A 27,674-nucleotide genomic window follows, 5' to 3' on the forward strand; every position below is an offset into this window, starting at 1 on the left:
TCCATCTTCCCTCACAGGCATAGTCATTATCAAACCCAAACAAAGATTATTTACCTTTACCACCCTACCCCTTACCCCCTACCCTACCCTACCCCCCCACCACACCCTACCCCCAAGTGAGTGATGATTCTGAAACAAAAGGCAGAGGTCTCTCTCTCCTCCTGCAAACACCTCAGAAAAACCAAAACCTGATAGTGACTAAAGATAGGACTTAATTGTATATAACTCCATCCTTCTTTCTCTCATTGTAGATATAAATGGAAAATCTTTAACCCCTTTTTCTATTTCCAAGATTTTTATAAAAATATTTGCAGATTTACCCACATGTATATTGTTGAACTGGAAAATATTCTTAAATTTAAAATAGTTTTTTAAAATTATAATTTTATTTTAAATTTTAAATAAAACTGATAGCAGAAATGGGTCTCTTTTCATCTCACTTATATCCTGAAAAGGCCTGTCAGCAGAGAGAGAAATGGTGAGTAAAAGTTAACAAGAGGAGGGGAAAACAATAGCTGTTAAATTGTGCAGGGTTTTATAACACAGTTGCTGCTGCTGCTGCTGCTGCTCAGCTATAATACTTTGGCACTACTATTATTGTGGTACTATTTCAATAATTCTTGACTTTATCTTCCCTATAATAATATCCTCCATAGATACTCTACTGCAAATGGTGAATCTTGAAAGATTTTCATGCATCTCGCCGGAGAAGTAGGCTGAGCACGGCGGAGGACGGTGGTTTGTGGTGGTGGGTATGGAGTCTTTAAGAAGAAAGTTTCAAGCTTTGAACAAGATTGGGTGTCTTTTGTTTCTTTTGAGTTGTTCAAGCTTCTTCCTTTTGGTGAACTCTGATGATGGTGAGTGTTTGTGGTTTTTTTTTTTTTTTTTGATATGGGAAAAAGGGTTTCTTGATTTTGAAAGTATTTGTTAATTAAGATTTGGAAGAATTTAGAGCCCATTATTATATTGCATTTGACTTGTTTAATATATTATTATCCGGATAAATGACATAATAATATATTATTGTTCAGATAAATGACATGGGTTTGTTTTACTGTTTGTGTTTAGGTTAATTTAAATATATATTTTTTTTTTATATGGGAAAAGGGTTTTTTGATTTTGAAACTATTTGTTGATAAAGATTTGGAAGAAATTAGAAGTCATTATTATATTGCATTTGACTTGTATAATATATTATTCAGCTAAATGACATGGGTTTGTACTTTGTTTTACTGTTTGCTTTAGGTTAATTAAATATTAAAAAAAATATTTTTTAATTAGTTTAATTTTGATATATTTTTAATTAATGATGTAGGGGGGGCATTGTTGGAGGTAAAAAAGTCATTTAGGGATGTGAATAATGTGCTCTATGACTGGACTGATTCACCTTCTTCAGACTACTGTATGTGGAGAGGCGTTTCTTGTGATAATGTCACCTTCAATGTAGTTGCACTGTGAGTGTATAGTTATCCAAAATCAAGTCATTATAAAAAGATTGACTTTTTTCAGTCAAAATGTTGACTTTTTTTGGAACCACTTTTTAGTAATCTTTCAGGTTTGAATCTTGATGGAGAACTGTCACCAAGTATTGGTGAGCTCAAAGGTTTATTCTCCATGTAAGTTTATATTTTTTGAAAAAATATGAAATTGGTAAAAACAGTTTTAATCTGATTTTAATAATGGATAAACAGTGATCTACGTGGAAATAGATTATCTGGTCAAATCCCAGATGAGATTGGTGATTGTAGTAACCTCAAAAACTTGTAAGTCCTCATTTACTAACTCAGATTTGTTTTGTATTTCGACACGTTTTATCGCGTTGAGAGTATGATTAACTTGTGTTTATACTAGGGATCTATCATTCAACATGTTAACCGGAGACATTCCGTTTTCGATATCCAAGTTAAAACAGCTCGAGCTCTTGTAAGTTAAACGTCCGATTTGTACTCTTCCATTGTAGCATTAATATTTACTGTTTAAACATTGGTCACAATTAATGACCCTATTCATGTTTGTGTTACAGAATCTTGAAAAACAACCAATTAATTGGTCCTATCCCTTCTACCTTATCACAGATTCCCAATTTGAAAATTTTGTAAGCATTAAACCTTCATTTCTTTTTAAAAAATCACCAACAAATCTTAAATTAATTCATAAAAACTATGGTTATCCCAGGGACTTAGCACAAAATCAGCTAAGCGGCGAAATCCCGAGGCTTATATACTGGAATGAAGTGTTACAGTATCTGTAAGTTTCTAAAGCTCAATACTTACTATATTGTTAAATGTTAATTATTTATGCATTTTGACCAAATATATATGATCTCGTAAATTAGAGGATTGAGGAGCAACAATTTGGTCGGAGAGCTCTCACCCGATATCTGTCAGTTAACGGGCCTGTGGTATTTGTAAGTAGTCTTTTTTTTCGTCATATCGGGTTACACTTGTATATACTTTTTGTTTATATATGTCCTTTTTTACAGTGATGTGAGGAACAATAGTTTAAGTGGCACGATTCCCTCAAACATTGGCAACTGCACCGGCTTCCAGGTTTTGTATGTACCCAACTTGAGACGATTAAACTTATGACAATATCGAGCATGGTTTGTTTTTTGTTGTGATTAAGGTTGTGTTCATCGTGTTAGGGACTTGTCATATAACCGATTGACCGGAGAGATACCGTTCAATATCGGGTTCCTACAAGTAGCCACATTGTGAGCCTATAGCTTTGACTACTTTTCAAAGTATCATAAACCATATGCATTATGCATACTAATAAATAACAATCGCTTATTTTAGATCACTGCAAGGGAACCAGTTATCGGGGGAAATCCCGTCAGTGATTGGACTCATGCAGGCGCTTGCGGTTTTGTAAGCGATTCTATACTATTTTTTTCACAACATGAAATTTATGTTTTTAGTTTTTACTAATGTCGTTGGTATTGTAGAGACTTGAGTTGCAATAATTTAAGCGGGCAAATTCCTCCGATCATCGGAAACTTGACGTACACCGAGAAATTGTAAGAAACTAAAAACACGGTTTGATTTTTGTGTTGTTAGGTGTTATTATAAGGGGGTGTTTGGATGTGCATTTTGAAAGTGTGATGTTATAATATCTGGTTTCAAAACCAATATCCAAACAAAAAAAATAAAAAATAAAAAAATAAATAAATTATTAACGTCCCCGAATAATCATATTAACATCCACTTGTTAAAACCGCTTGTACGGTTTTGTTGTAGGTATCTCCACAATAACAAGTTGACAGGATCCATTCCTCCAGAGCTCGGGAACATGTCAAAGCTCCATTACTTGTATGTAATACGTACGTTTTTATATGTATAAAATTATAATTGGCTCTTTAAGAAGGCCATTTTGTTTGTTTTAACAGGGAACTGAATGATAATCAGCTCACTGGTCATATTCCACCTGAACTCGGAAAGCTTACCGACTTGTTTGACCTGTAAACTTTCCATCTCACTTATTTCCTTAATCAAGTTCGGTTTTTTCTTCGTTAATTTAATAAACCCTTTCGATTGTAGTAATGTTGCGGGAAATAAACTCGAGGGACACATACCTGATAATCTTAGCTCATGCACTAATCTCAACAGCCTGTAAGTTTTTAACTTATTATAAAATTTGCATATATACGCGTACGTTTTTGACAATCGGTAATAAATCGTTTTGACTTTACAGAAACGTGCATGGAAACAAGTTAAAGGGTACGATCCCTGCTCAACTTCAGAGGCTAGAAAGCATGACATACTTGTAAGTACCCCGTTCTCGATCGCATTTACAATGCTCAAAAACATGTTTACGAAATTTATGTTTTTTATACGGTTAGGAATCTTTCGTCAAACAACATTGCGGGTCCTGTTCCGATTGAGCTGTCTCGGATTGGTAACTTGGATACATTGTAAGTTGTTCTAAACCGTTGATGACTTTAACGTGATCGAACTATCCGAACTATCGGTCTTTTGGTTGTGATAACTGTTTGTTTGTTTTATTTAAATAGGGACCTTTCAAACAACAAAATTAGTGGCCCGATCCCTTCGCCGCTTGGTGATTTGGAACATCTTTTGAAATTGTAAGTTTACTTTCAATAACTAAGCTTATATATGTCATCATTATCGCTTAATCACATATTTTATTTTGTTGTAAAACATTAGGAATCTGAGTCGGAATGAGTTCACCGGGTATTTACCAGCCGAGTTTGGAAACTTAAGAAGCGTCATGGACATGTAAGTGATCATACGTCCATTCATACGCTTCATTCAGTTTGAAAACGTAAAAAATAATAATTAAAAAAAAAACTTCTTTTTGCAGAGATCTTTCTTACAATCATCTCTCGGGTGTACTGCCCCAGGAGCTCGGTCAACTTCAGAATTTGTTCACGCTGTATGTTCCCACACAACTTGTATTTTACAATCTCGTGAAACGCTGCAAAATGACATTTGTTCTTTGATTAATGCATTGCAGAAAATTAGAAAGTAACAACTTTACGGGCGGTTTGACTTCGTTGGTGAATTGCCTTAGTCTTTCTGTTCTGTAAGTTTCAGTCATAATATTGACATTATTTTGTATAAGGTGCTTTTTCGCTAACATGGTTTGACTGATTATTTTTCATTTATGCAGCAACGTATCATATAATAATCTCGTTGGGGATATTCCTACCGGCAACAATTTTTCCAAGTTTTCACCCGATAGGTATGATACCGAGTTACCGACACTTGTACAAGTGTAAACTTTTCAATGTCTTAAAAACCGACTAACATAACGACATTTCCCCATGCAGCTTTCTTGCCAATCCCGGTCTTTGCGGCAGTTTGCTAAGTTCTTCGTGTCATGCTTCTCGTTCAACCGAGCGAGGTTAATAACGATTACCAAAACTTACTGTCGGTTTGATAATTTTAGAATAAAAATGCTAAAACAAGTTTTTTTTACATGTAGTGACGATACCTAAAGCGGCTATATTGGGAATCGCGCTTGGTGCTTTAGTTATACTCCTTATGATCCTTGTGGCAGTATGCCGGCCCCACAACTCGAAACCGTTCATGGACGGGTCATACGACAAACCCGTTCATTACCCATCACCAAAGCTTGTGATACTTCACATGAACATGGCACTTCATGTGTACGATGATATTATGAGGATGACCGAGAACTTGAGCGAGAAGTATATAATTGGATACGGAGCGTCGAGTACGGTCTACAAATGCGTTCTCAAAAACTGTCGGCCCGTTGCTATCAAGAAACTGTATACTCATTATCCTCAGTACTTGAAAGAGTTCGAGACCGAGCTCGAAACGGTTGGGAGCATCAAACACCGGAATCTTGTTAGTTTACAGGGTTACTCCTTATCACCTTCCGGAAACTTGTTGTTTTACGACTATATGGAAAATGGCAGCCTCTGGGATCTCCTTCATGGTGAGTATATTGCAAATATAAACTTCTCGTTTTATGTCTCGTATTTACAAGCGTTTTGTGGTTTTTAGGCCCGTTAAAGAAGAAAAAGCTGGATTGGGATACGCGAATTCAGATAGCACTCGGGGCGGCACAAGGGCTTGCATATCTTCACCATGATTGCAGTCCTCGTATAATCCATAGAGACGTGAAATCATCGAACATTCTACTTGACAAGGATTTTGAAGCACATCTTACCGATTTTGGCATTGCTAAGAGTCTATGCACCTCAAAGACCTTCACTTCGACTTATATAATGGGGACTATCGGTTATATTGATCCCGAATATGCCCGTACGTCCCGGCTCACCGAGAAATCTGATGTCTATAGCTACGGGATTGTTCTACTTGAATTGCTTACAGGACGGAAAGCGGTTGATAATGAATCAAACCTTCATCATCTGGTCAGTCTTCTTGCCTTAATTAGCTTTCTTTTGACATAGTTTGTAGTTATGTTAAAAAAAAAGCCCGGCCCGTCCCAACACCTGTTTGGCATAAGTTCTACTTTACCTGATCTCATTGGTTAGCAGGGTATTGGTGGGTCCCGTAAGTTTACGCACCCCAAACATCTTATTTTCACACTCCTACTTCTATACGACCCGTATAGAGATACGGGTCGTATAGGAGAATGTTGCAAAAAAAAAAGTCAAGAGAATTTTTTGTCTCTATTTATACGAGCCGTATAGCATTATACAACCCGTATAGAATGTTATACGACTCATATAAGGCTATAGGACCAAAACCCTGTATAACGTTATACGACCCGTATAATGTTATCCGACCCGTATAGAATGTTATACGACCCAATATTTTCTCCATCTATACTAGCTGTATAGAGGGTGTGAAAATAAGATTTTAGGGTGTGGTTTTATTAACTCCCTTAAAAAAAGTATACTGAGTTATTGTTATGCAGTAATGGAATGGAATGAGTCATTCATTTCAAGAATGTGATTTGGTATAAAGTTATGAAATGGACCATATTGTAGATTTTAATTTGTTGGGTAAGGGGTCATTTTCTACTCATTTTTATTTCATTTTATTTTATTTCATTTTACTTTTTATATTTTCAGATTTTGTCAAAGACAGCAAGCAACTCAGTCATGGAAACCGTGGATCCGGAAATATCCGCAACGTGCAAAGACCTCGCGGAAGTAAAAAAGGTATTCCAACTCGCACTCTTGTGCACCAAGCGTCAACCATCCGAGCGACCAACAATGCACGAAGTAGTTCGCGTCCTCAGCAGCATACTCCCCGCAGCCAAACACAACCCCACGGGTCCCACCGTTCTACTCCCGTCTTCAAAAGTCTCGAGCTACATGGACGAGTACGCCAACCTCAAGACGCCGCATCTCGTCAACTGCTCATCCATTAGCACCTCAGATGCCCAACTGTTTCTGAAATTTGGTGAGGTTATATCCCAAAACAGTGATTAAACTTTAAAGTAGTAAAATGTCTATATTGCCCTTGGTTATGGAACATTATAGTATTTGTAGCAAGTACAAGAAGAAGGTTGGTTGGATGGGTGTAGGGAGATTTTTGGAAATGTAAAAAACTAAAAACTGGTGGTGTATCCATCATGTGAAAGCAAGCAGGGCTGTTGTACTGTTATGAAATGAACAATTATGGTGGTACTGTTAAGTAGGAGTGGGCCCATGGGATGAACATGGGTGGGCCTGGGTAATAAATGGGTCCGTGAATGGGGCCCAGTGGGCAGATGGGGGGTGTAAATACATGTGGTGCCATGTCACAATTTCCAAAGAAACATTGGTAATGTATTATATACATGATGGGTGAGGCAGAACGTTAAGCTTTAGTTGATGGTGATAGATAATGGTCCCTTAACATATGGACAAAGTTTTCATTGTAAGGGTAGGTTTCTAGGTGAGGGCCAAGATTTTAAATACTAAGTTGTCGGTTGTAGGTTGTTTAGAGTATTCATCGTCGAATTAACTGAAACCAAATTAACCGAAAGCGGTTGCTTTATATAATCTCCAAACTGAAGTTTTCGGTTTTGGTTCGGTTAGGGCCTATGACATTATCAACTTTTACATTTATTATTATTATTATTTTTTTTATAAATGTGCTTTCGTTAGTGGCGGATTCAGAATTTTTTTTATGGGTTCACTTTTTTTCGGTGGTCAAGTTTTTTCACAACAAATGGTAAAAATTTTGGGTCGGGAAAAATTTCTTACAAACCAACTGTTAAAATTTGTGTGAAAATTTTCAGGTCGGGTTGAGGTAAATTTCTTACAACCAAACGTTAAAATTGGGTCATATAGGGTCAGGTGAAAGGTTATGCTAAATCATAGCAGGAAGCCAGGAAGATAGAAAGAAATAGACCTCTCCAGTTACATTTTTATATACAAGTCATCTAACGTTTCCCTTAGCCAATAAGGTGGTGGTGGAGTGGTAAGGGATAGAATTAGTGTTCTAAGGGACTCAGGTTCGATTTCTGCCCTCCCCATTATTTTCTGCGGCACTTGATGATGATGGGAGACTAGGCGAATAGGTGGAGATCGCTAGTTCGATTCTTGAACTGAGAGGGTTTTACCTCATAGCACTGTCGTGCCTGCGGGCGAGTGTTCACGGGCTTCGGCCCTAGGTGAGGGTTTTCCCGGTTCGGAGGCGAGTGTATCCTGATGTGGTGAATTTCGTTAGCAGCCATTTAGCGGATTTGTTGGCCGTTAAAAAAAACGCTTCCCGTGCATCTTTTAAATATATGCACTTGAAGGTTTTACTCTTTAAAGCCCACATCTGTATTAGAAGACAAACAATGATCTAAATAACTAAGTTTATAGGTGATTTTAGGAAGGAATAAAATTAACGTAATTATTTTTTTAACTACAATATGTTTCACTAGATAATTAACGTAATTATTTTTTTTAATCACAATGCAGGGTATAAGAGCCTGTCTCGCCCTATGGGGTAGTGGGTCCTTTGGCCCCTACAATTGTCGTTAAAAAAAAGATAAATCACAATGCAACACAACACACAATTACAACTAAAAAAAAAAAAAACATATGTTAATGTCCAGGTTGAGGATATTATTGATTGCAAATAGTGCAAAATATAGTGTCTTAAATTAATGAGTATTCGTTCTTTTTTAAAATCAAATTCAAGTTTCGAAAAATGAACATCACTAAATCGATTTTACATAATCAAGCCCTCTAAAACCGACCTCTTATAGCTCTGTCAATTAAAAAAAACATATTACCAAAACTGACTACAAGGTGACTCAAACCAATGACCCCTTGTTTATAACTAGTTTTTGCGCCGCCCGCGTTGCGGGGCAAAATCATAATTTTGAGCTAGGGGGAAAAACATAATTTTATTTTGAACTGTGGACAAAAACGTAATTTTGAGCTGAGGGCAGAATCGTAATTTTGAGGTAGAGGAAAAAACAACATTTTATTTTGAACTGGGTGCAAAAACGTAATTTTAAACGGAGGGCGAAACCGTAATTTGAAACTGGGAACAAAATTAAAAGTGAGTTTTTGAACCGAGTGCAAAAGCGTAATTTTGAGCAAAGCGTAATTTTGAGCTAGGGGCAAAATTAAAATTTTATTTTAAGTTGGGGGCAAAAACGTAATTTTAAACAAAGGACGAAAGCGTAATTTTAAACTGAAAATAAAATTAAATTAAAAAAAGTTGGTCCAATAGGGAAGTGTCAGGGAAGCTGTCTGCACTATTCCCCCAACTTAGAAATGTATATGTAGGAAATAAAGTGTCTTGACTAGCCGTTCAATTTGTATATGGGTTCACTTCAAATTTTTTTTTTTATGGGTTCACTCCAGATTTTTATATGTGATTCACCAGCCGAACAATTCTTCCATTTGTATACGGGTTCATTTCAGATTTTTTATAGGTTCACTCCAGATTTTTTATATGTGATTCTATCGGAAAGTCGAAACTCAATGGGTTCCCGGGAACCCGTAACTTCCTATGTAGCTCCGCCCCTGGCTTTCGCCCCACTAACGACTTCAAAAACAATCTGCGGACATAGATGTGCAACGAGGCCTCTACAAGTCTTGCGTCGGTGATCCGCTACTAGAAAACACCCTTGTATCCTACGCAAATAATCCCTCGGAAATGCATAGAAAACAATATTTTCCGCCACAAAAATTAGGGGTTTTCTTTTTTTTTTTTTTTTTTTTTTTTTGAAACGTGCAAAGGAGTATTGGTAGAAAAATGGTCCCTTTTCTTTTCTAGTAGAGATGTATTTTTTTTTTCAAATTATCCAACGTTACAAATACCATTTACAACTATTCATTTTTTTTTTCCTATTTTGTTTACCATATACAGCTACTCATTTTTTTCCTATTTTGTTTTTCTACTTGTTAAAAGGTGAAATAATTACTATATTGATTATATTTATTCCTTAAAAGATTCTACGTGGTGATAAAGTTTTAAGGGATATATTTAAAGATTTATCGGTTTCTGTCTGTACCTTTTTATGGGGCCAGGTAAATATATAATAATAGCGTTTTTAAAAACTGGTAAAAAGTTGATAAATGTATCCAGCTATAGTATTTCAAATTATTTTGTTAAATAACAGTGTTTTTAAAACTGGTAAAAAGTTGATAACTGTATCCAGCTATGATATTTCAAATTATTTTGTTAAAAAGGTTACTGTTGTAAAACAATGGTCTATTAGCTACTAATATATAAGTATATAAACATGAGAATAAAACTATAAAATCATGTGAAGAATAGAACATGGAGAATTCTTATTCATTATTCAATCTTCACCATATACAAATGCTTCTATATATTTAGGCATATACATTAATACAAAAGAAAATGAAGAGATATGAGTTATGTATGTGGAGAGTCACCATATAAATGACTCATTCATAACACTCCCCCTTCACTATCCACATACTTTTAATACGTTTGGTGATACTGCCTCGTTAAAAACCTTGCTAGGAAAACCCAGTGGGACAAAACCTCAGCTAAGGGAAAAAGAGTGCAGCATGTATTTTCTTATTCTGATACTTCTGGATCAGGTATGTTGCCTCGTTAAAAACCTTACTAAGAAAACCCAATGGGACAAAACTTAGTTAAGGAAAAAGAGTGCAACTTAAAAAATCTCCCCCTCATTATAATATGTATCCTTTAAGTAACATGTGTCCATCTTCCTCGAATGTTACTCAAAACTTTTGTAGAATAATTTGTTGTTTGATGCCTTGAAGTGCAATATTTTATATTGAGTAATGTTGTAAAATCTTCTTGTGAGACTTCTAGTGCTTCCTCTTGCAAACAAATACCATAAGATCCACTACTATGTTGTGTTACATTCTTTACATCTACAAGACTAACGAAACTAGTTTTCATAGGTTAGTAAAATATAAACACATATCATTCTTACCTTTAGGGTATCGACATATCTGCTTTACCATTCAAATGTCTCCTCATTGTACATGTGTTATATCATGTTGATAAATTCAAATAAGAAAAACATATTATGCATAGATAGAAAGAAATATTAATGCACAATTGCACTTTAGCCATGGTACTTTTGGAATAAGAATTCCCACTTTGGTAGGAGATGATAATAGTCATTTCTTATAAAAAAAATGACTTAACAACCTTTAACATACTTTAAGGTTCAACTATGTCCATACTAAAATATCCAAACATCATCTTCTAGATGTACTTGAGGGATTAGTAAAATATGATTATATATACTCGAACTGCAGTTCGAGTAATAATTAGACCGTGCTATGGTCATTCAAAAATTCTCCCTCTAAAAGCTCGACAATTTCTCTCAATGATGCCTAGAATCATTACTGTAAATTGCGATTATAGTGAACTTTTAAAAGTAGAATGTTCATAGAACATGGCTAATTTAATTAAACTTATATCCCTCTTTATGTGAATATCTCGAGTTGTACAACACTCGACCCAACTATTTTAGTCCATACGTATTTTGTCAACTTCATATAATACGTTCTTGCGGTTTTTACATCATTAATGCTTCTAGCATTATCAATCCATGAGGGAATTCTTTCCATCTTATCCAAATATGCATGTGCTTTCACTCTTTAGAAGTTTTGCTACATAAATTTTGCCCTTTTAACACATAGATATCTATATCATATGCAAAAATATCATGAACACTTACTTTTATCTCCAAAATCCATGTTGTACCATGTTTATACACCGTGTACATTGAGATGCTATAATAACCAGGTACACATTTTCTATGTATGTTTATTGGAGTATTAGTGCATAATAATTACATCCATAAGGTGTTTCAATTAACCTCTTAAGCACTCAAATGCCTTAGGATACTCATGGGGAGTTCCAATTATATTCAATTCAATAACATATACAACATGTATATGTATTCAGATCTGAATTTACATAATAATCATAATATTCTCGAGAACTTATTTTATATGACTTAGTATCAAGTGATACATAACTTTCATAAGACGCGTGTCAATTTTCTTTTATATATTACCAGACTAATAAGATATTGGAAAGTCAATGCATCCACCACGAGAGAATACGTTTTCTCATAATCAATCATAGGTCTTTGTGAAAATTCTTGTGTCACCAATTTTGACTTATATCACTTAATTTGATTTTCACTTGATTCACATAAAAGACACTTTTGTATCCATCATATTTTACAACTTTAGTTGTATGGACTGTTGGTCCAGAAACTTTCCATTTCATTAGAGAACTAAACTTTGCCTTATTTGCGTCTTTCTATTTTGGCCAATCATTTCTTAATATTTATTCATATGCATATCTTAAATCTTGATCCTCATCATTTTAATCATTTTAAGCGCTACATTATATACAAAAGTATAACGACGTCGATTTTTATTTCGATTCCATACATATCTTAGACATGATACAACTTATCGAGATCTCTTTATTTTCAGGTACCTGAGGTTCTTCTTGAACCATCATGTCTATTATCTCTTCAAGAGATCTTATTACTATAACCTCGACTTGACCATCTTAATTACTTGCTCCAATTTTCGAGGAATTTTATTATTGGAATCAAATAGTCTACCACGCTTTAGGCGTGTAATCGACTCATTACAAAAATATATTATGTCCTCTTGGGACACAAATATAATTGGAGCATAAGCAGTTGATTATGTGACTTACTTAGTCACTCTAATTAGGTCAGTGAACTTGTCTGGTAATTTGTTCTTTACTATTGGTAAATGAATTATACTTTAAACTTCTAGTTCATAGTTTATAGTCTAAGGATCAAGATGACATGATAATTCATTTCACTTTTCACTTTCCAACTGCTTGTTATATCCCCCTAATGTTGGGAACATTCATTCACTAAAGTGAAAACCAATGAGCCATAAACGAATTTCTCACTAATGGCTTTAAGTATTTAATCATAGACGATTATTTATACCCAACATATTCTCAAATTTTTTAGAAGTCCCATCTTTGTGCGGTGTGGTGGATGAGTTTCAATATATGTCGCACAACCAAAATCTTTGATGAGATATCTTTGGTTCCTGACCAAAAACCAACTGTATGGGGAGAACTATCACTTATTGGCTTGATGTGAACTGATGGTACTATATATAAAATTACATGTACCTAAATGAACTTTTGCTCCTCTCATGATTATCTCAACAATAACACTTATTCCAATGATTGTTAATAATTTGTGAATCAAATTCATTATTATCAAATAAATATACTAATCTGGATTAATATGATTGCTGTCACATTAGCTAAGCCACAATCACACAAGCTTCATGTTGTGGATTTGATAACCATTTAGACGATGCATCGATTTAAAATACTAAATGGTATCATGTTTGTATATTTATTTCCGTTATCATTTCCAGAATATTTGGGGATTCACACGCTACTTTTGTTGATCAGTACTTAACTTCACTTAAGAGCAAACATGACATGTATAATTATCAAGATAATCTTCTGGTTCTTCGATACTTTTCACATCATCATTAATGACTCGGTGTGGTTTAACCGGTCATGCCAACTAACTAAATACTTATGATCCATAAACCTTTGGATTATGATCGCATATGTATTACTTGCATGTATGTAATACAAAATGTAAGATACAAGAGAATGTATTATAACTTCAAAGTTTAAACCATCATGTTATATGGTCATTCCTTAGTTTGCCACTTTTGGTGGTAGATCTCATTATGACTATTGTTACAATTCTAATAGTCGATCTCATCATGACTATCATTTCAATTATTGTAGTCGGTCTCATTATAATTTCTAACGGTTGATCTCATTATCAACATGACCATCATTGTATTTTTCTCAATGATCACAATGATCAATATATATTTATTTCGTGGATCAAAGTAAAACCAAACGATTTTCACGGTTTCCATTATTTACTCGGACATATAAATCTAAATTCATTTAGAACCTTTTGTTTCTATTTAATGATATTGCTACCTTAGGATCATATTTGAGGTTTGACAAACAAAGTTTGTTTTATCCGATTTTCCTTATAAATAAACTTCTCTTTGTTGTCCGAGTCATATAATATTACCGGTCTAACATCTCACGACCATTTAAAACTTGATAATGAGATACATGGAGTATGACACTTTGGGTGTCAAATCTACGCATATTTCTCCTCTTTCATGAGAATGACAATAAACCATGATCTGGTTTAATCGTTCCATTCAATGTTATCGATGCAAAGAAATGATAGCATATAGAATACAAGATGTAGATAGCAACAAATCATTCAATACATGATCTCATAACATGTCATCATATAAAAACAACTTATAATAGGCCTTTATGAAATAAGAAACCTTTTCATCACTAATAAGCAAACGTATATAATTTATGTAATAACTTATCATGGTATAACCAATCATAAAGATATGATATAACCAATCACAAAGATATCTTATATATATTCGTTACTTACTTTGAAACTTAAACATATATCTCTTTCAAGTTCTCAGATCATTTATTATTTGAAAATTGGAATATTGATAAACTACATAGCGTACTCAATTTTTTCTTCTCAAATATTGATATTAAAAAAAACTAATGACATCAAATAAACAATCTATATATTGCACATATGAATCATATAGCAATGGTCATTATTTTATACAAGCAATAATAATAGTTAATCAAAAATTAAATTATTAAACATTATGACATAGCCTAATGAATGCATGAGAAATACCGACATCGCTAGAAAGGGTTTCTCTAATAACAAATAATGATATCTAGCAATACGAATCAATTACATGAATTCTTATATGCAAAATTTGTTATAAATGCTAGTATAACCCTAGTATAAATACCAAATGTTATTTTTATAATCATGCTATAACAATAATAATACATTGCATTATAGATTGTATACTTTATTTAAAACTAAATCACGTGATGTTTCCAATGAGCACTACACACATAACTCATTTATATCTAATTGTGTAAAAGTCCTTTGGCATGCTATATATTAACAATGACTAATGAAAACAATTAATTACGATCCACATTATAACTCATTTATATCTAATTGTGTAAAAGTCCTTTGGCATGCTATATATTAACAATAACTAATGAAAACAATTAATTACGATCCACATTAATATTTTATCTTTTTTACGGTCAACAAGCAAATAATTTCAGTTAAAGGAATAAAAAGGACTTCACTTGGGGTTTAACAGAAAAAGTGTATATATTATGTCCTTGATTGAGTAGTAAAACTTTATCAGATAAGACTAGTAAAACTTTATGAGATAAGATATTCTTTTCGATCAATTAAAAAGCATAAAACCCTTTTTTTAAATAAATTATCATGGTATAATTAATTATAGTGTAACAAAAAAAATATCTCACGTATACATATCTGTCATGTTAATTTGAAACTATGATTTTAACATATCATCATTTGTTTACTAGTAAATAAGCCCACCTTTTTTTTTACTTTCTACAATAATAAATTATGTAGTTCCATATAATCGTAAACACAATAAATATAATATCTTACCATGCAGATATTTCAAATATTCATATATAACATCTATCTGATCCAACTTTATGAATAAGATACCAACTCATCAATATAATCAAAATCACCCTAACAAGAAGCAAATTTAATTAAATCCAATTACTTGATGTATGCTCTTGTGTTTCTATGCAACCATCTAAATCATTTTTTTTACCACTGTGTTCATATATTCTTATCCAAGCACTAAAAATAAATTAAGAAGTAGCCTACATATTGTTCATTAAAATAATGAGTAGTACGGTATCTAATATGAATGGGTAAATTTTTTTTAACTATATCTTTTATGTATGCACCGAAATCAATATTTTGGGGTATATGTCCTTAATTCATTTTTTTTCTTATCAATAAATTAAGATATACTAAATAACAAAATATCAATATTTTTTGCACTTAGAAATATATTATATAAAAAACTGAAACTTAAATAGTCCTCTAAAATTGTTAAATACAACGGTATAACGTCTCCATTATTTAAATAATCTTTTGAGATTGATATAAATTGAATCAAAACAGAGATTTAATTAAATAGTTAAATAATCTTTGAATTCGTTGTCCCATACAACAAACTCCCATTTCCAAATTAAAATTCAATTCAAATCAATATAATATTATAATTCGTCAATGCATATCAACAGGATGTGTATATGTATTATGAGCAATAAGTTTTTATGTTGTTACCTTATTTGCCACTTGAGATAGGTTCGTGATTGCGGAATGGAACGCCCCGTCAAACGAGCGATGGGTGGGATGTTGGTGATAGCTGTTGTCAAGTGAGACTCGCAGTTGGTGGCTCCAATATGCAATATTTACTTGAACAAAACAATAGAGAATCGCTACCGCTATGGTTTTTTTCAACAAAAACACCGTCGTGCTGATAACGTGTTGTAAAACAATGGTCTATTAGCTACTAATATATAAGTATATAAACATGAGAACAAAACTATAAAATCATGTAGAGAATAGAACATGGAGAATTCTTATTCATTATTCAATCTTCACCATATACAAATGCTTCTATATATTTAGGCATATACATTAATACAAAAGAAAATGAAGAGATATGAGTTATGTATATGGAGAGTCACCATATAAATGACTCATTCATAACAGTTACATATTTTATGAACATATTTAATGTTTTGATTATTAAATAAATAAAGAAAAATTGAAATAAAGTATTTTTTAACGGCTAAATTTATTAAAACTTGGCCCCCAACCAACTCAAAAGAGGTTTACAATCTAAGAATTTAACATTTTACCTCTTTTCATTCAAACCCTCCTCTATCAGGTTGTTTGTTACAGTAGAGTATGTAAGAAGCATGTGTCACTTTGTATATCAGTATACTAGCTTATCATCCGGATAGGAAAATTTAAATTACATTAATCATAATTGTATCAATAAAAATAATGCAAATAAAGTAACATTACATAAATTCATATAAATTGAGGGTCTGTTTGGTATGACGTAATGGAATAAACGGGCGAATGGAATGTACGAGGTAATGGAATGGACGATGTAATGGAATGGATCATTACCATTCCATGTCTTGTTTGGTTACCATGTGAGAATGAAATGAATCATTACTTTGTGTTGTTTGGTAGGAAAGAATAGACGAAGGAATAAAATCGGTGATGAGTGACGGTAGTCGGTGGTGGTGGGTGGTGATAGGTGGTAATGGTAGCGATGGTCGGAGGTGGTGGCAGTGGGTGGCGGCGGTGAGTGGTGGCAGGGGCAGAGGTATGTGGTGGCGACGACAATGGTGGTGGGTGACGGGGACAGTGGTGGGTGACGGGGACGGTGGTGGGTGACGACGACGGTTGTGGTCGGTGGTGGAGGTGGGTGGCGGCTGATGGCAGAGGCGAAGTTGGGTGGAAGCTGTGGTGCGGTGGTGTCGGGGGTGGTGGGTGGTGGCGAGTGACGGCGGGGGCGGAGGTGTGGATGGTGGGTGACAGTTGGTAGCGGCGGAGGTGGGTGACGACTGGGGTGGAGGTGGGTGGTGGCAGGAGACAGTTGGGTTGGAGGTGGGTGGTGGTGGTGATGGTGGTGGCGGCGGCGGAAGTGGGTGACAGCGGCGACGGTAGTCACGGCGGCAGCTATGGCAATAGTGGTGTCGCCCGTGAGTGAGTTATTAAAACCAATAATAATAATAATAATAATAATAATAATAATAATAATAATAATAATAATAATAATAATAATAATAATGGTAAAAAAAATAATAAAACATGGTGCAAGAGGGGATGGAATGGAAAAAAACATGGAGGGTGGAAGGAATGATTTTGAGGGAATGGAATGCCTTTTGGAATGGGTGATTCCATTCCATTGATCAACCAAACATCCTTTTCTTTATTCCCTCGTAATCATCCATTCCATTCCACCTCTCATTCCCGCATACCAAACACTACCTTATATTTGGAAGGTTTACATTCCTTGTGGAATGCTCCATTCCATTACCACTTGACAACCAAACATGTTTTTTTTATTCCAATAGAATGATCCATACCATTCCGTCTTCTATTCCTTCGTACCAAACGCTACCTGAAGGTTTTTTTTTCCTGCAACAAAATTTCCTCCTATGTACCTCTTACTGCTAAATTACACATGAGAAAACCCACACAAACCACCAACATTAAACCGACAGATGATATCATTCCCATTCCCATTCCAAAAAGAATCATCACCAACCAAACAAACAATGGAAGGAATCCATATATAAATGTTCTTCGAACAAACAAAAACCATTGCTTCACATCGCTCTCCTAGTCATACACAATATAAGAAAACTAACAAACTACAAAATAGAGTACCATTTAAGCAAAGAAAACAAATAATCCTCATGGTTGTGTGCTTTGATCAAAGCTCACCACCCATTATTTTTAATGTAATTAATTTAAAAACAAACTTACATGATTAATTTAAAAACAAACTTACCAATGATCTCAAGTAAGCAAATTAAGAATAGAGTAAAACACATGAATGAATCATATTTAAACAATAGACATTAAATATGAAAATTGATGAACAATGGCAATAAATATCATGAATGTTACCAAATCCATAAGCGGCTCTAAAAAAAACAAAACTCATCAACTACTCCACACAGATAAAAAATCCTGAATTGCCAGTTACAACTCGAAGAGTTTCTCCAATGAAGTAGTATGTCCATCTGCTAAAACTATAAAGGGTCTGTTTGGTATGGGGTAATGGAATGGACGAAGGAATGTAATGGACGAGGTAATGGAATGGACGAGGTAATGCAATGGATCATTACCATTCCATGTCTTGTTTGGTTACCATGTGTGAACGGAATGAGTTATTATTGTGTATTGTTCGGTAGGCAAGAAAAACGGAGTAATAAAATCAACGGTGAGTGGTGGTGGTCGATGGTAGTGATTGTGGGTGGTTATAGGTGGCGGTGGTAGGTGTCGACGGCGGCGATGGGTGGCGGCGAGTGGCGGTGCGGCGGCGAGTGGCGGTGCGGCGGCGAAGACGAGTGGTGGTGGTGGCAAGGTGGTCGTTGGTGGTGGGTGGCAGTAGAGGTGGCAGTTGGTGGCGACCGCGGCGGTTGGTGGTGGCGGTGGTGGTGGTGGCGTCGACGATGGTGGTGGGCGGCGGCGGCGAGTGTCGTTAGCGGTTGGTCGCAGTTGTGGGTGATAACGGTGGCGAGTGGGTGGCGGCGGCGGCGGTGGCTGTCGGGGTGAGGTGGTGGCGGGTGGCGGCGATGGCGTCGGTGGTGGGTAGTGGTGGTGATGGGTTGTGGTGAAGGTGGTGGGTTGTGGTGTTGTTGATGAATGGTGTAAGAGAGGATGGAATGGAAAAAAAACATGGGGGGTGGAAGGAATGATTTTGAGGGAATGGAATGCATTTTGGAATGGGTGATTCCATTCCATTGACCAACCAAACACGCTTTTCTTCATTCCCTCGTAATCATCCATTCCATTCTACCTCTCATTCCTGCATACCAAACACTACCTAAGATGATGTAAATATAAGAAAACTAACGAACTACAAAATACAGTACCATTTAAGTAAAAAACAAACAATGGAAACCAAAGATATCTCGATTCCATCTTTTAAAGAGTAGTATGTTCCAAACACTTTAACCACTTGAGAAACCATTATTCTGTTTCGTTGGAGTTTCATTTCACTATAAAAATTTGAAACTAACCACTTCCCCACTTTTCGCACTATTTTCAGGAATTGCCAGAAAGGAAATTAAGACAGAGACATTTACGTGAAACAATTAGCTTAAAAGTGGCAGGTTAAAATGGGCTAAAAGTCAACTGAAGTGTAACTTTAAACTTAATGCAAAATCCTGTTAAATCATTTTATTATTATTATTATTATTATTATTATTATTATCATTATCATTATTATTATTATTATTATTATTATTATTATTATTATTATTATTATTATTATTATTGAAAGAATAACTGTAATGTTATTCGAAACCATTGACCAATAAAAAAATGACCCAAACCATTGACCAGTACAAAAATGACCCATTATCAACCCAACCCACCCGCTCATTTTTGTCATAAGCATGTGACCAAAGTTTCAGATAGTCCGTCATTTGAGTTTATACTTTAGGACAACGATTTGGTATCTATTGATGTGTGTGTGCACATTTATCTCCATATAATAATTATATTAACTTGTAAGTTGTAACGTTGTGTGCACTTATATTAACAGTTAAGAAATAGCATCCATCAAGACAACGGTTAACCCAACCGCATCATCCTCAGTCAAAGGAGAAGCCGATCGTCCTTCAGTACAAGAAAGTTCTAAAAGATTACACCAACGGGAACTCATACATGATAACCATAGTATTTAAGGACTTGGGTCCTCAAGTATACACTATTCTTTTTCGAGTACTTGGGCCCACTCCTCCTCTACCCCATCTTCTACTGTTTCCCCGTGTATCAGTACCTCGGATACCAAACTAAACGTGTTACATATCCGGTCCAAACATACACATATAACTAGTGCCTACACCACTTCAAGCGTATCGTGGAGACGTTTTTTGTGCACCGTTTTAGCCATGCCACATCCCCAGTATCGAATGTCTTTAGAAACTGTGTGTATTATTGGACTTTCGCGTGTTTTATTGCTTACTATGTGAACCACCCTTTATATGTATAACATTAAGGGAATTCGGTTGACCACAATTAATTAGAATATACCGTATGATAGACTTTATTATTCGAATAAGTTTCCCAAAAAATGAATAAAAGGTTTGTTTGAAAATTTTGAATCAAGACTCGGGTTACTTTCGGAATATTCCGTTTGTAAAGTGGGTGCCTCGAGAGTGCTCGGGATTGATTCTATTGGCCGTTCAAAAAAAATATACAATATTAGTCAAACATTCTATTTTTGAACATAATCAACCAATTAAATTTTTTAATCAATTATACAATAAAGGTCAAACAATCTATTCAAAATTCAAATAAACGTGGATTATATTTAGAAATAAATGAATGCCAATTAATTATAGCATCCCATTATTATTATTTAAATATATGATTAGATTTTACCTATAATATAAAATGTAAATTTGGAAGTTAATTAAATTAATATAAAATGTAACTTTTGGACTTTGAAATTTATAAGGAAGTTATTAAATGGCAGTTAAAAATTATTAATTATCTATAAATATTGAATGACATTTTGATAATTATTAGAATATAGGTTTATAATTTAAAATTTTGAAAGGTTACTTTCCATACTTATCCAATCGATGGCGGGATTAAATTTTCGGAAAATAGATGTTTTAAAACTTAACCGCCTTAAAGATATCCTTAAATAGTAAATACAATAATAACTAATTGGGTTTTTGTAATATTAGTCAATCAATGTCAATGAAAAAATACGAATCTTTATATTTAGAAGATGACGGTTAAAAATTACATTACATATATAACAAATATGATCACATAGTATATTTACAATATGCATAGTATATATCGTGATAATTTGAACAAATATTCGAAATCATAAATACTAATGTCAAAACATTCAAAAAGAGGTGGTAACGTAACAAAAAACAACTGATGATTATATAGTACTGATAACAAACCCAACTACTTGGTATTAACATAACATCCAAAAAAACTGATCATTAGATTGCATTGAACCAGGAAATGCAACTACTTTAACACCTTCTTCAGAATCGATTTGTTTTGAACTGCACAATAAACAAAGACGCACTTGTTTGGATGATTTATACCATTTGGTTTTGTAAACTTCTTGCGCCATTCTGAAGCATAATAACGAAAACCACCACCATTTTCTCAGCACCAGAGAAGTTTTGTACACACATCTTCATAGTCATGTCAATTCTAGACGCGAAAGCAACATCAACAATAAGACGCCACAACAAAAAAATTGAATAAAAAATTACATTTTATATAAGATGAACAAAATTAATACTAAAACAAAGATAAACTTACAAAACGCCTGTCAAATTTCCATATGAACTCTATAGGATGATTGTCTGGATCAACTTTATGATAATCTGGTGAATCCCTATCTTGCTCATCATCTTCATCGGACATTCCATCAGTAGAAACAACATCACTATCAGAGTCGTCGAAAAGTGAAGAAACATCATTCGACTCATCGTCCATAGATTCAACATAATTAGGATCAGAATCATCAGCATCGTCTGTGTCGGTGTCTTGTAACTCAATCACAAACAAAAAAAAACCAAGAAAATATTGATAAAAATTTAGATACGCGATTAAAATCGGGGAAGCTGAATAGTTACCTGATGTTCTTCTACTAGATTTTGTCAAATGAATACATGGGCGACAACGATCGGCGAAAATTAACATGCAATTAATAACAAAACAATAAGCGGTTAACAATATTCAAATCGATCGGAAATCAAGTTTCCATAAACATCGGAAAGCATATAGTTCAAATTCGATGAAGATAATAAGAAAAATACAAAACAATACCTCAAAAGAAGATGTTGATCACAGAAACAAAAAAAAAGAAGATCGGTGAATCAGAATAAAAAAAACAATAACATAAACATCTCATATATACATAACTTTTTTAGAAGATTGAAGACATTGAAGATACTGATAATAAACGGTGGTTGATTAAAGGGTGTTATGGGAGAAAGTGAAGATACATGAATATACAGAAAAACACATCCGTTGTTTAAAGGGTTTATGGGAGAACATGAAGAGAAATATGAAAAGTGAGGAGGTGAATGAAAAAAAAAGAAATGATTTTATAGGATCCATCACCGTATTGGGGGTCGGGTATTGCGAAATGGGGCTTCACTCATAAAAAAGAACCCGGTAGTTTGGAGCCAAAACCAAGAATGAGGAGCTCTAATATTGCGCCACATCAGCACCAACATTCACTCATATGATCAAACACGCGATTTTTGTCATGATCCAACTCCCATCGTTGATGGCCGACATGGTTATTGGTGGTTGTGAGCAACTCTTCACCAACTCCTGCTAACACATGACGTTAAAAAGGTTATTAAATTTCTGAAACATCTTTGCTAATTAAAAAAAAGTACCAAACACTTTTGTTTGTAGGGATAACCTAGAACGACATCTATAAATTAAACAAACACATAAAGAAATAGATTAACTTTACCCGTAATCACCTCATACGTCAACAGAGAACAAATCAAAGAAAAAGATAATACAATTTCAAAGATAAAAATTGCAAACATACAAAGTATGAGAATATTCATAAATGTAAAATGTATCAATCAACTAAATGTAAAATTACATGGGTTAGGCTTAATTTAACCTCACATAACCCGATTTGATTCTAAGCTGGTCACTCCCAACTGATGCACATGGTCCCTCCAATGCTCACATCGTCATCATTCAGCAACTATTCAAAATTAAATAGTGTAATAAATCTTCCTTAACTTATGTACCAAAACATCATTCAATATAGAATTAATAAATAGAACATGTGCATTTGAGTTCGCAGCAAAGATATCTGAACTTTCATCACCTAATATGCCATCACTTATTACAGAGCATAAGCAAGACCCTCGAATTGATTGATGCTTTGATGATTCTCTATGTATGGTTTGGGATGAGAATGAAAATCATACCTTTTTTTTACAATGGATTTGAACAACAAACCATTATCTTAAGGAAAGAAATGGCGAAGATGATAGATGGAGAGATTGCAAAGATGGGGGCGTGTTAGGGTTTGGTAAGGAAGCTGGCAAATAAAACCCTTATTTTGCATTGCTTCTCTCTGATTCAATTCTATATGAAAAATAACAGATCTGTAAGTCAAGAAAGGCAAAGGATTATAAAATGGAAACCTTAAACACACCTCAAAGAATCGAAGCGACTTCAATGGAGAGGAGAAAACACAAAGATATGAAAAGAATGAAAGCGGCGATGTAGTTTAGGGTTTACGATTTGAAATTTTGGTCAGAGATTAGTACACAATTTTTATGCAAGCCAAGTATGGTAACTATTTTTTATTGGGCTGGGTATCCATAGTTTATTTTTGGGCTTTTTAAAATTAACTTGTGTTCGCAAAATTTCACCGGGCCAGGTGTTTCAAGTTTAAGTTTATTTGGGCCAAATACTATTAAAATTTGGAGCCGACACGGGGTTATTTTCAAAGTAATTTGACCTGGGTTTTGAGCTGATACAAATATATATTTTTTTATTAATAAAAAATGTTTCAAAATCAGTTAACTCGCATTGCACAAGTTGAACTTGAAACCGGAACCACAACCCGACCTCCAAAGTTGAAAGGATCAGCCTATTTTGGCAGCCTGAAAAACGGAATCAAGTCCTTTTCGAGTACACGGACTATAACCAATGGATATCGATCACTGTCGAGCCCCATGTTCCCATGACAGTTCGTGATGATATGCGTGTAGTCAACAGCGATCCCTCAACTTACACAGATAACGACAAGGCATTCCTTATGAGTTTAAAGTCAAATTATGCTCTCAACTGTGTGTCAACGTCGTGGCACATTATAAATCTCTCAACCTTGACCTAATTAGAGACAAAGAAAAAGTTTTGCAATTTAACAAAGAGCTAAAAGAAAATGAAGCTACATATCAGAGAAAGTTAAATTCGACTTTAGTTGAAATGCAGACTTAAAAGAGTTGGTTTTCAGAAAGATTTTGTCATAAACGACTTAACTGAAAGATTAGAAAAATCTCAGAATGAAAACAATAGATTGCAAATCATAATTGATAAATGGAACGTCAGTAAAAAGGCACTGGTTGACATTAAAAATTGCCAACGACCAACATATGTGAAGGATGGAATCGGGTACAAAGATAAACTTGGAAATGAAAGAAAACTCTTTCTTCCTCCACATAGCAAAAACTATGTATCCATGCCATCTCCTCATCCCGATAATGATTTAATTGATGAAAATGATCTTGTTACTAAAGATGTTTCTTGGGAAAATGAAGAGGTTACTAACCTTTCTGATAACAATGCAGATGTGATCGAGAATGAAGAAGATGGATGCGATGATGATTGTAGTGGATCTAAAATAGGGATAGGATATTCAGGTGACAGTTATTCCACTGTTAACTGGTTCTCCTGGAATTGTGATATACCAAACAAAACTTCTATTCGGGATGACTGTAATGGGCATCTACCTAAACCTAAGACCCACAAGCACGATAATGTAGTGGTTGAATGTTTTGATTTGAATTCTGCCTTTTGTGATGAAAAAGTTATGTGTGAACCTCCTGTGTTTGTTCGAGAATTGAAACAAAACAGATTCAGAAAATTCCTCACAGAGGAAATTCCAGAATTTGTTCCATCTCACAGAAGTATGTCAGAGTCAGAGAAAGAGCTAAATGAAGAAAGCAGCAGCGAAGACTCAAGCACCACAACTTCAGAAGGTAGTGAAGGAAGCTCAAGTGAGGATCAATGCGATTCAGATTTTCAGTCATATCAAGAAGGGGGGAGCTCAAATGACTCAGAAACTTTAGTAACAAATGCTGGTAAAAAGGTTAAAAACCTTGAACCATCGGGTGTTCAAGAACCAACAACCCCAAACGACTCTGCAGGTCTAGTAAATCAAGATCCATTGGAAAAAGACTTCCATGTCGATGACTGCACGAGTTCAGATGATGAATCAAAGACAAATGAAAGTCTTGGGGAGTCAAAGATCAAAAGATCATCTGAAGTTGTCGAACCTCATGTTTGTCAACATGCTGAGTCAAGCTCAAAGCAATCCCCGCCCCTAGTTGCATCACACGGAACTGCAAAGTCTCAAAAGCCATTCAAGGCTTGTTTTAGGTGTGGAAAAGAAGGTCATGTGCTCAAGCAATGCCAAGAACGACATGATCCAGACGGTAAAGGCAACTAGTATTGCTTCTCTGAATCAAAAAGTAAAAATCACACATATTTAAAAGATCAGATGAAAAAATTTCAATCCTGATCTCTACATGTGAAGTCGGTTTCACATGATTCAAAGATGAAAAAGGACCAACATAACAAAACCTCAATCTTTCCATCCGGGTCTTAAACATAAAATTATTTCAAACTTTAAATCTTATCAAACCAAAATTTTTAAACCAACACAGGTTTGGCGAGTCAAACCAATGGTTGTAAAAGAAATCAATAAGGGAAAAGATTTGGCATATCAGGTGGTTTCTTATTTTGATGAAATGAGACAACCCAAGACTACGATGGCTTGGGTTCCACTCTCTAACTGAATTGCTTATGAGTGTAGGAACATCCAAGGAGGACTGCTAGTAACACTGGTTATTATCAGTGGTTGTTTCAGATACAAGTTAAAGAGGAAAATCACAGGATATGGCTATGGTATCTAACCTGGTCGTGTTTTCAGCTCTGCTATAACACACTCATTTTCTTGCTAACATATGTTTTTGTCTGCCTGGTGTGGAAGACTTTATTTTGTAAATACATGTTTTATAATTTTTAGTTTTTCAGTAAACGGTTATACATAAATAAAATTTTGAAGGGGGGGGGGGTTTATTAAAATACTCTCTAGACCATGAGATGTAACTGTTGCAAAATAATCATGATCTAATATGAGAAATGATAGGAACTAACTTGATTATGTCTTCACATGAATAGGATCTGATGGAAGATATGGCTCCAAGTTAACGATATGTCGGTAGATTCAACATTTCAGACAAGTAAACTGCATCTTGGTAATAAAGATAAAGATCGTATGATAATGTGGATACCCACCTTCTTAAAGAATTGCACAAACCGATTATGTCCAAAAGGGGTTGCATGATTAAATTTAGGCGTTCAAAAGACACACAATGTTGTGCATACATATATATATTTATTGAAAAGACACCAATGTGTGCAACCAAAAGACACCAATGTGTGCAACCCAAAAAGAGCAAAATGACACGCAATGCTAATGTCATGCAATAGGAATAAAAGATACACCAAAGCGTGTACATATATTAAGTAATTATTTTATTAGTTATGCTCTTTAAATCAGATGATCATATTCTCTGCTTATGGAACATAGACCTGAAGCTCTCATCATCTGATTTAAGGTGATCATCTCCTCTGCTTATGGAAACATAGATCTGGAGCTCTCATCACCTAGTATATACTATTTCTAAGTTGTTAAGGTAGTCATCTCAAAAGACCATGAGGACAGATAAATATAACCGAACACGTGTGGGGTCCACTAGCTTCATCCTAAATATACCCAAAACATGATAATTAATCACCAGATGTATGTCGAATGAATGGTGCATGGATTTAAATGGACAAACATACCAGTAATCGTTCTTGAGTCGTATCTATCCTAAATAAAATTGAAGTATGGCTAGGCTTTTCAAGTTGTTATGATCTCGTATTTGATCAGCTCTATATCTCAAAGGTTGAAAGTTTTTGAAAATTAAAAAAAAATGAAATGATGATTAAAGAATTAAAAAAATCGAAAATCAAAAAATATTTTGATTTGTGTACAGTTGTTTTTCTAAGTCTTCCATATCACATCAATCGTGTCTCAAACCGCTTGAGATACTCTTTCTGTTGCACACTAGAGATGAATACGGTTTTGTCTGTACTTTGAATCTATCTAAAAGAAAATTGGAAGTTGTGTTTATGAGTTTGAACAGGTTACTTCGCTTATTTGCTGCAATAATGGCCGATCATCAATTGAGCAAGATACCAACCAAAGCACGTGTTTCCTCAAGATTGCAGAAGATACCAAGCTA

At 34.6% G+C, this 27,674-nt stretch overlaps 2 protein-coding genes and 1 long non-coding RNA gene across 8 annotated transcripts; 2 read left to right on the forward strand and 1 right to left on the reverse strand.

Moving 5' to 3' along the window:
- The first annotated feature begins 212 nt into the window (after window positions 1–212).
- LOC110878914 (LRR receptor-like serine/threonine-protein kinase ERECTA) lies at window positions 213–7,097 on the forward strand. Of its 3 annotated transcripts, none has more exons than XM_022127309.2 (27): window positions 213–602; window positions 657–857; window positions 1,316–1,454; window positions 1,545–1,616; window positions 1,692–1,763; window positions 1,852–1,923; window positions 2,024–2,095; window positions 2,176–2,247; window positions 2,336–2,407; window positions 2,483–2,554; window positions 2,645–2,713; window positions 2,799–2,870; window positions 2,948–3,019; window positions 3,240–3,311; window positions 3,389–3,460; window positions 3,540–3,611; window positions 3,694–3,765; window positions 3,842–3,913; window positions 4,013–4,084; window positions 4,167–4,238; window positions 4,324–4,395; window positions 4,477–4,545; window positions 4,633–4,704; window positions 4,793–4,866; window positions 4,948–5,424; window positions 5,493–5,863; window positions 6,530–7,097. In XM_022127309.2, the coding sequence occupies exons 2-27, from the start codon at window positions 755–757 to the stop codon at window positions 6,890–6,892; spliced, it is 2,961 nt and encodes a 986-aa protein (XP_021983001.1). In that variant the 5' UTR covers window positions 213–602; window positions 657–754; the 3' UTR covers window positions 6,893–7,097. The 3 variants fall into 3 exon arrangements, with proteins under 3 accessions (XP_021983001.1, XP_021983002.1, XP_021983003.1); XM_022127310.2 differs by having other exon boundaries at window positions 688–857; XM_022127311.2 differs by having other exon boundaries at window positions 713–857.
- Window positions 7,098–21,543: 14,446 nt separating this feature from the next.
- Window positions 21,544–23,918, reverse strand: LOC110878915. 4 transcript variants are annotated; one of them, XR_004861375.1, is made up of 5 exons: window positions 23,807–23,918; window positions 23,261–23,736; window positions 22,441–22,953; window positions 21,931–22,258; window positions 21,544–21,819 (listed from the first exon to the last, which is right to left on the reverse strand). It is a non-coding gene; the product is annotated as an uncharacterized LOC110878915 (long non-coding RNA). The 4 variants fall into 4 exon arrangements; XR_004861374.1 differs by having other exon boundaries at window positions 21,931–22,164; window positions 22,248–22,953; XR_002558314.2 differs by having other exon boundaries at window positions 21,931–22,953.
- Window positions 23,919–24,838: 920 nt separating this feature from the next.
- LOC110876468 (suppressor protein SRP40-like) lies at window positions 24,839–25,828 on the forward strand. Its single transcript, XM_022124640.1, has one exon. It carries the CDS (start codon window positions 24,839–24,841, stop codon window positions 25,826–25,828), a length of 990 nt encoding a protein of 329 aa, XP_021980332.1.
- The last annotated feature ends 1,846 nt before the right edge of the window (window positions 25,829–27,674 follow it).

The sequence above is a fragment of the Helianthus annuus genome, chromosome 6 (assembly GCF_002127325.2).
Source record: "Helianthus annuus cultivar XRQ/B chromosome 6, HanXRQr2.0-SUNRISE, whole genome shotgun sequence".
Classification (NCBI taxonomy): Eukaryota; Viridiplantae; Streptophyta; class Magnoliopsida; order Asterales; family Asteraceae; genus Helianthus; species Helianthus annuus.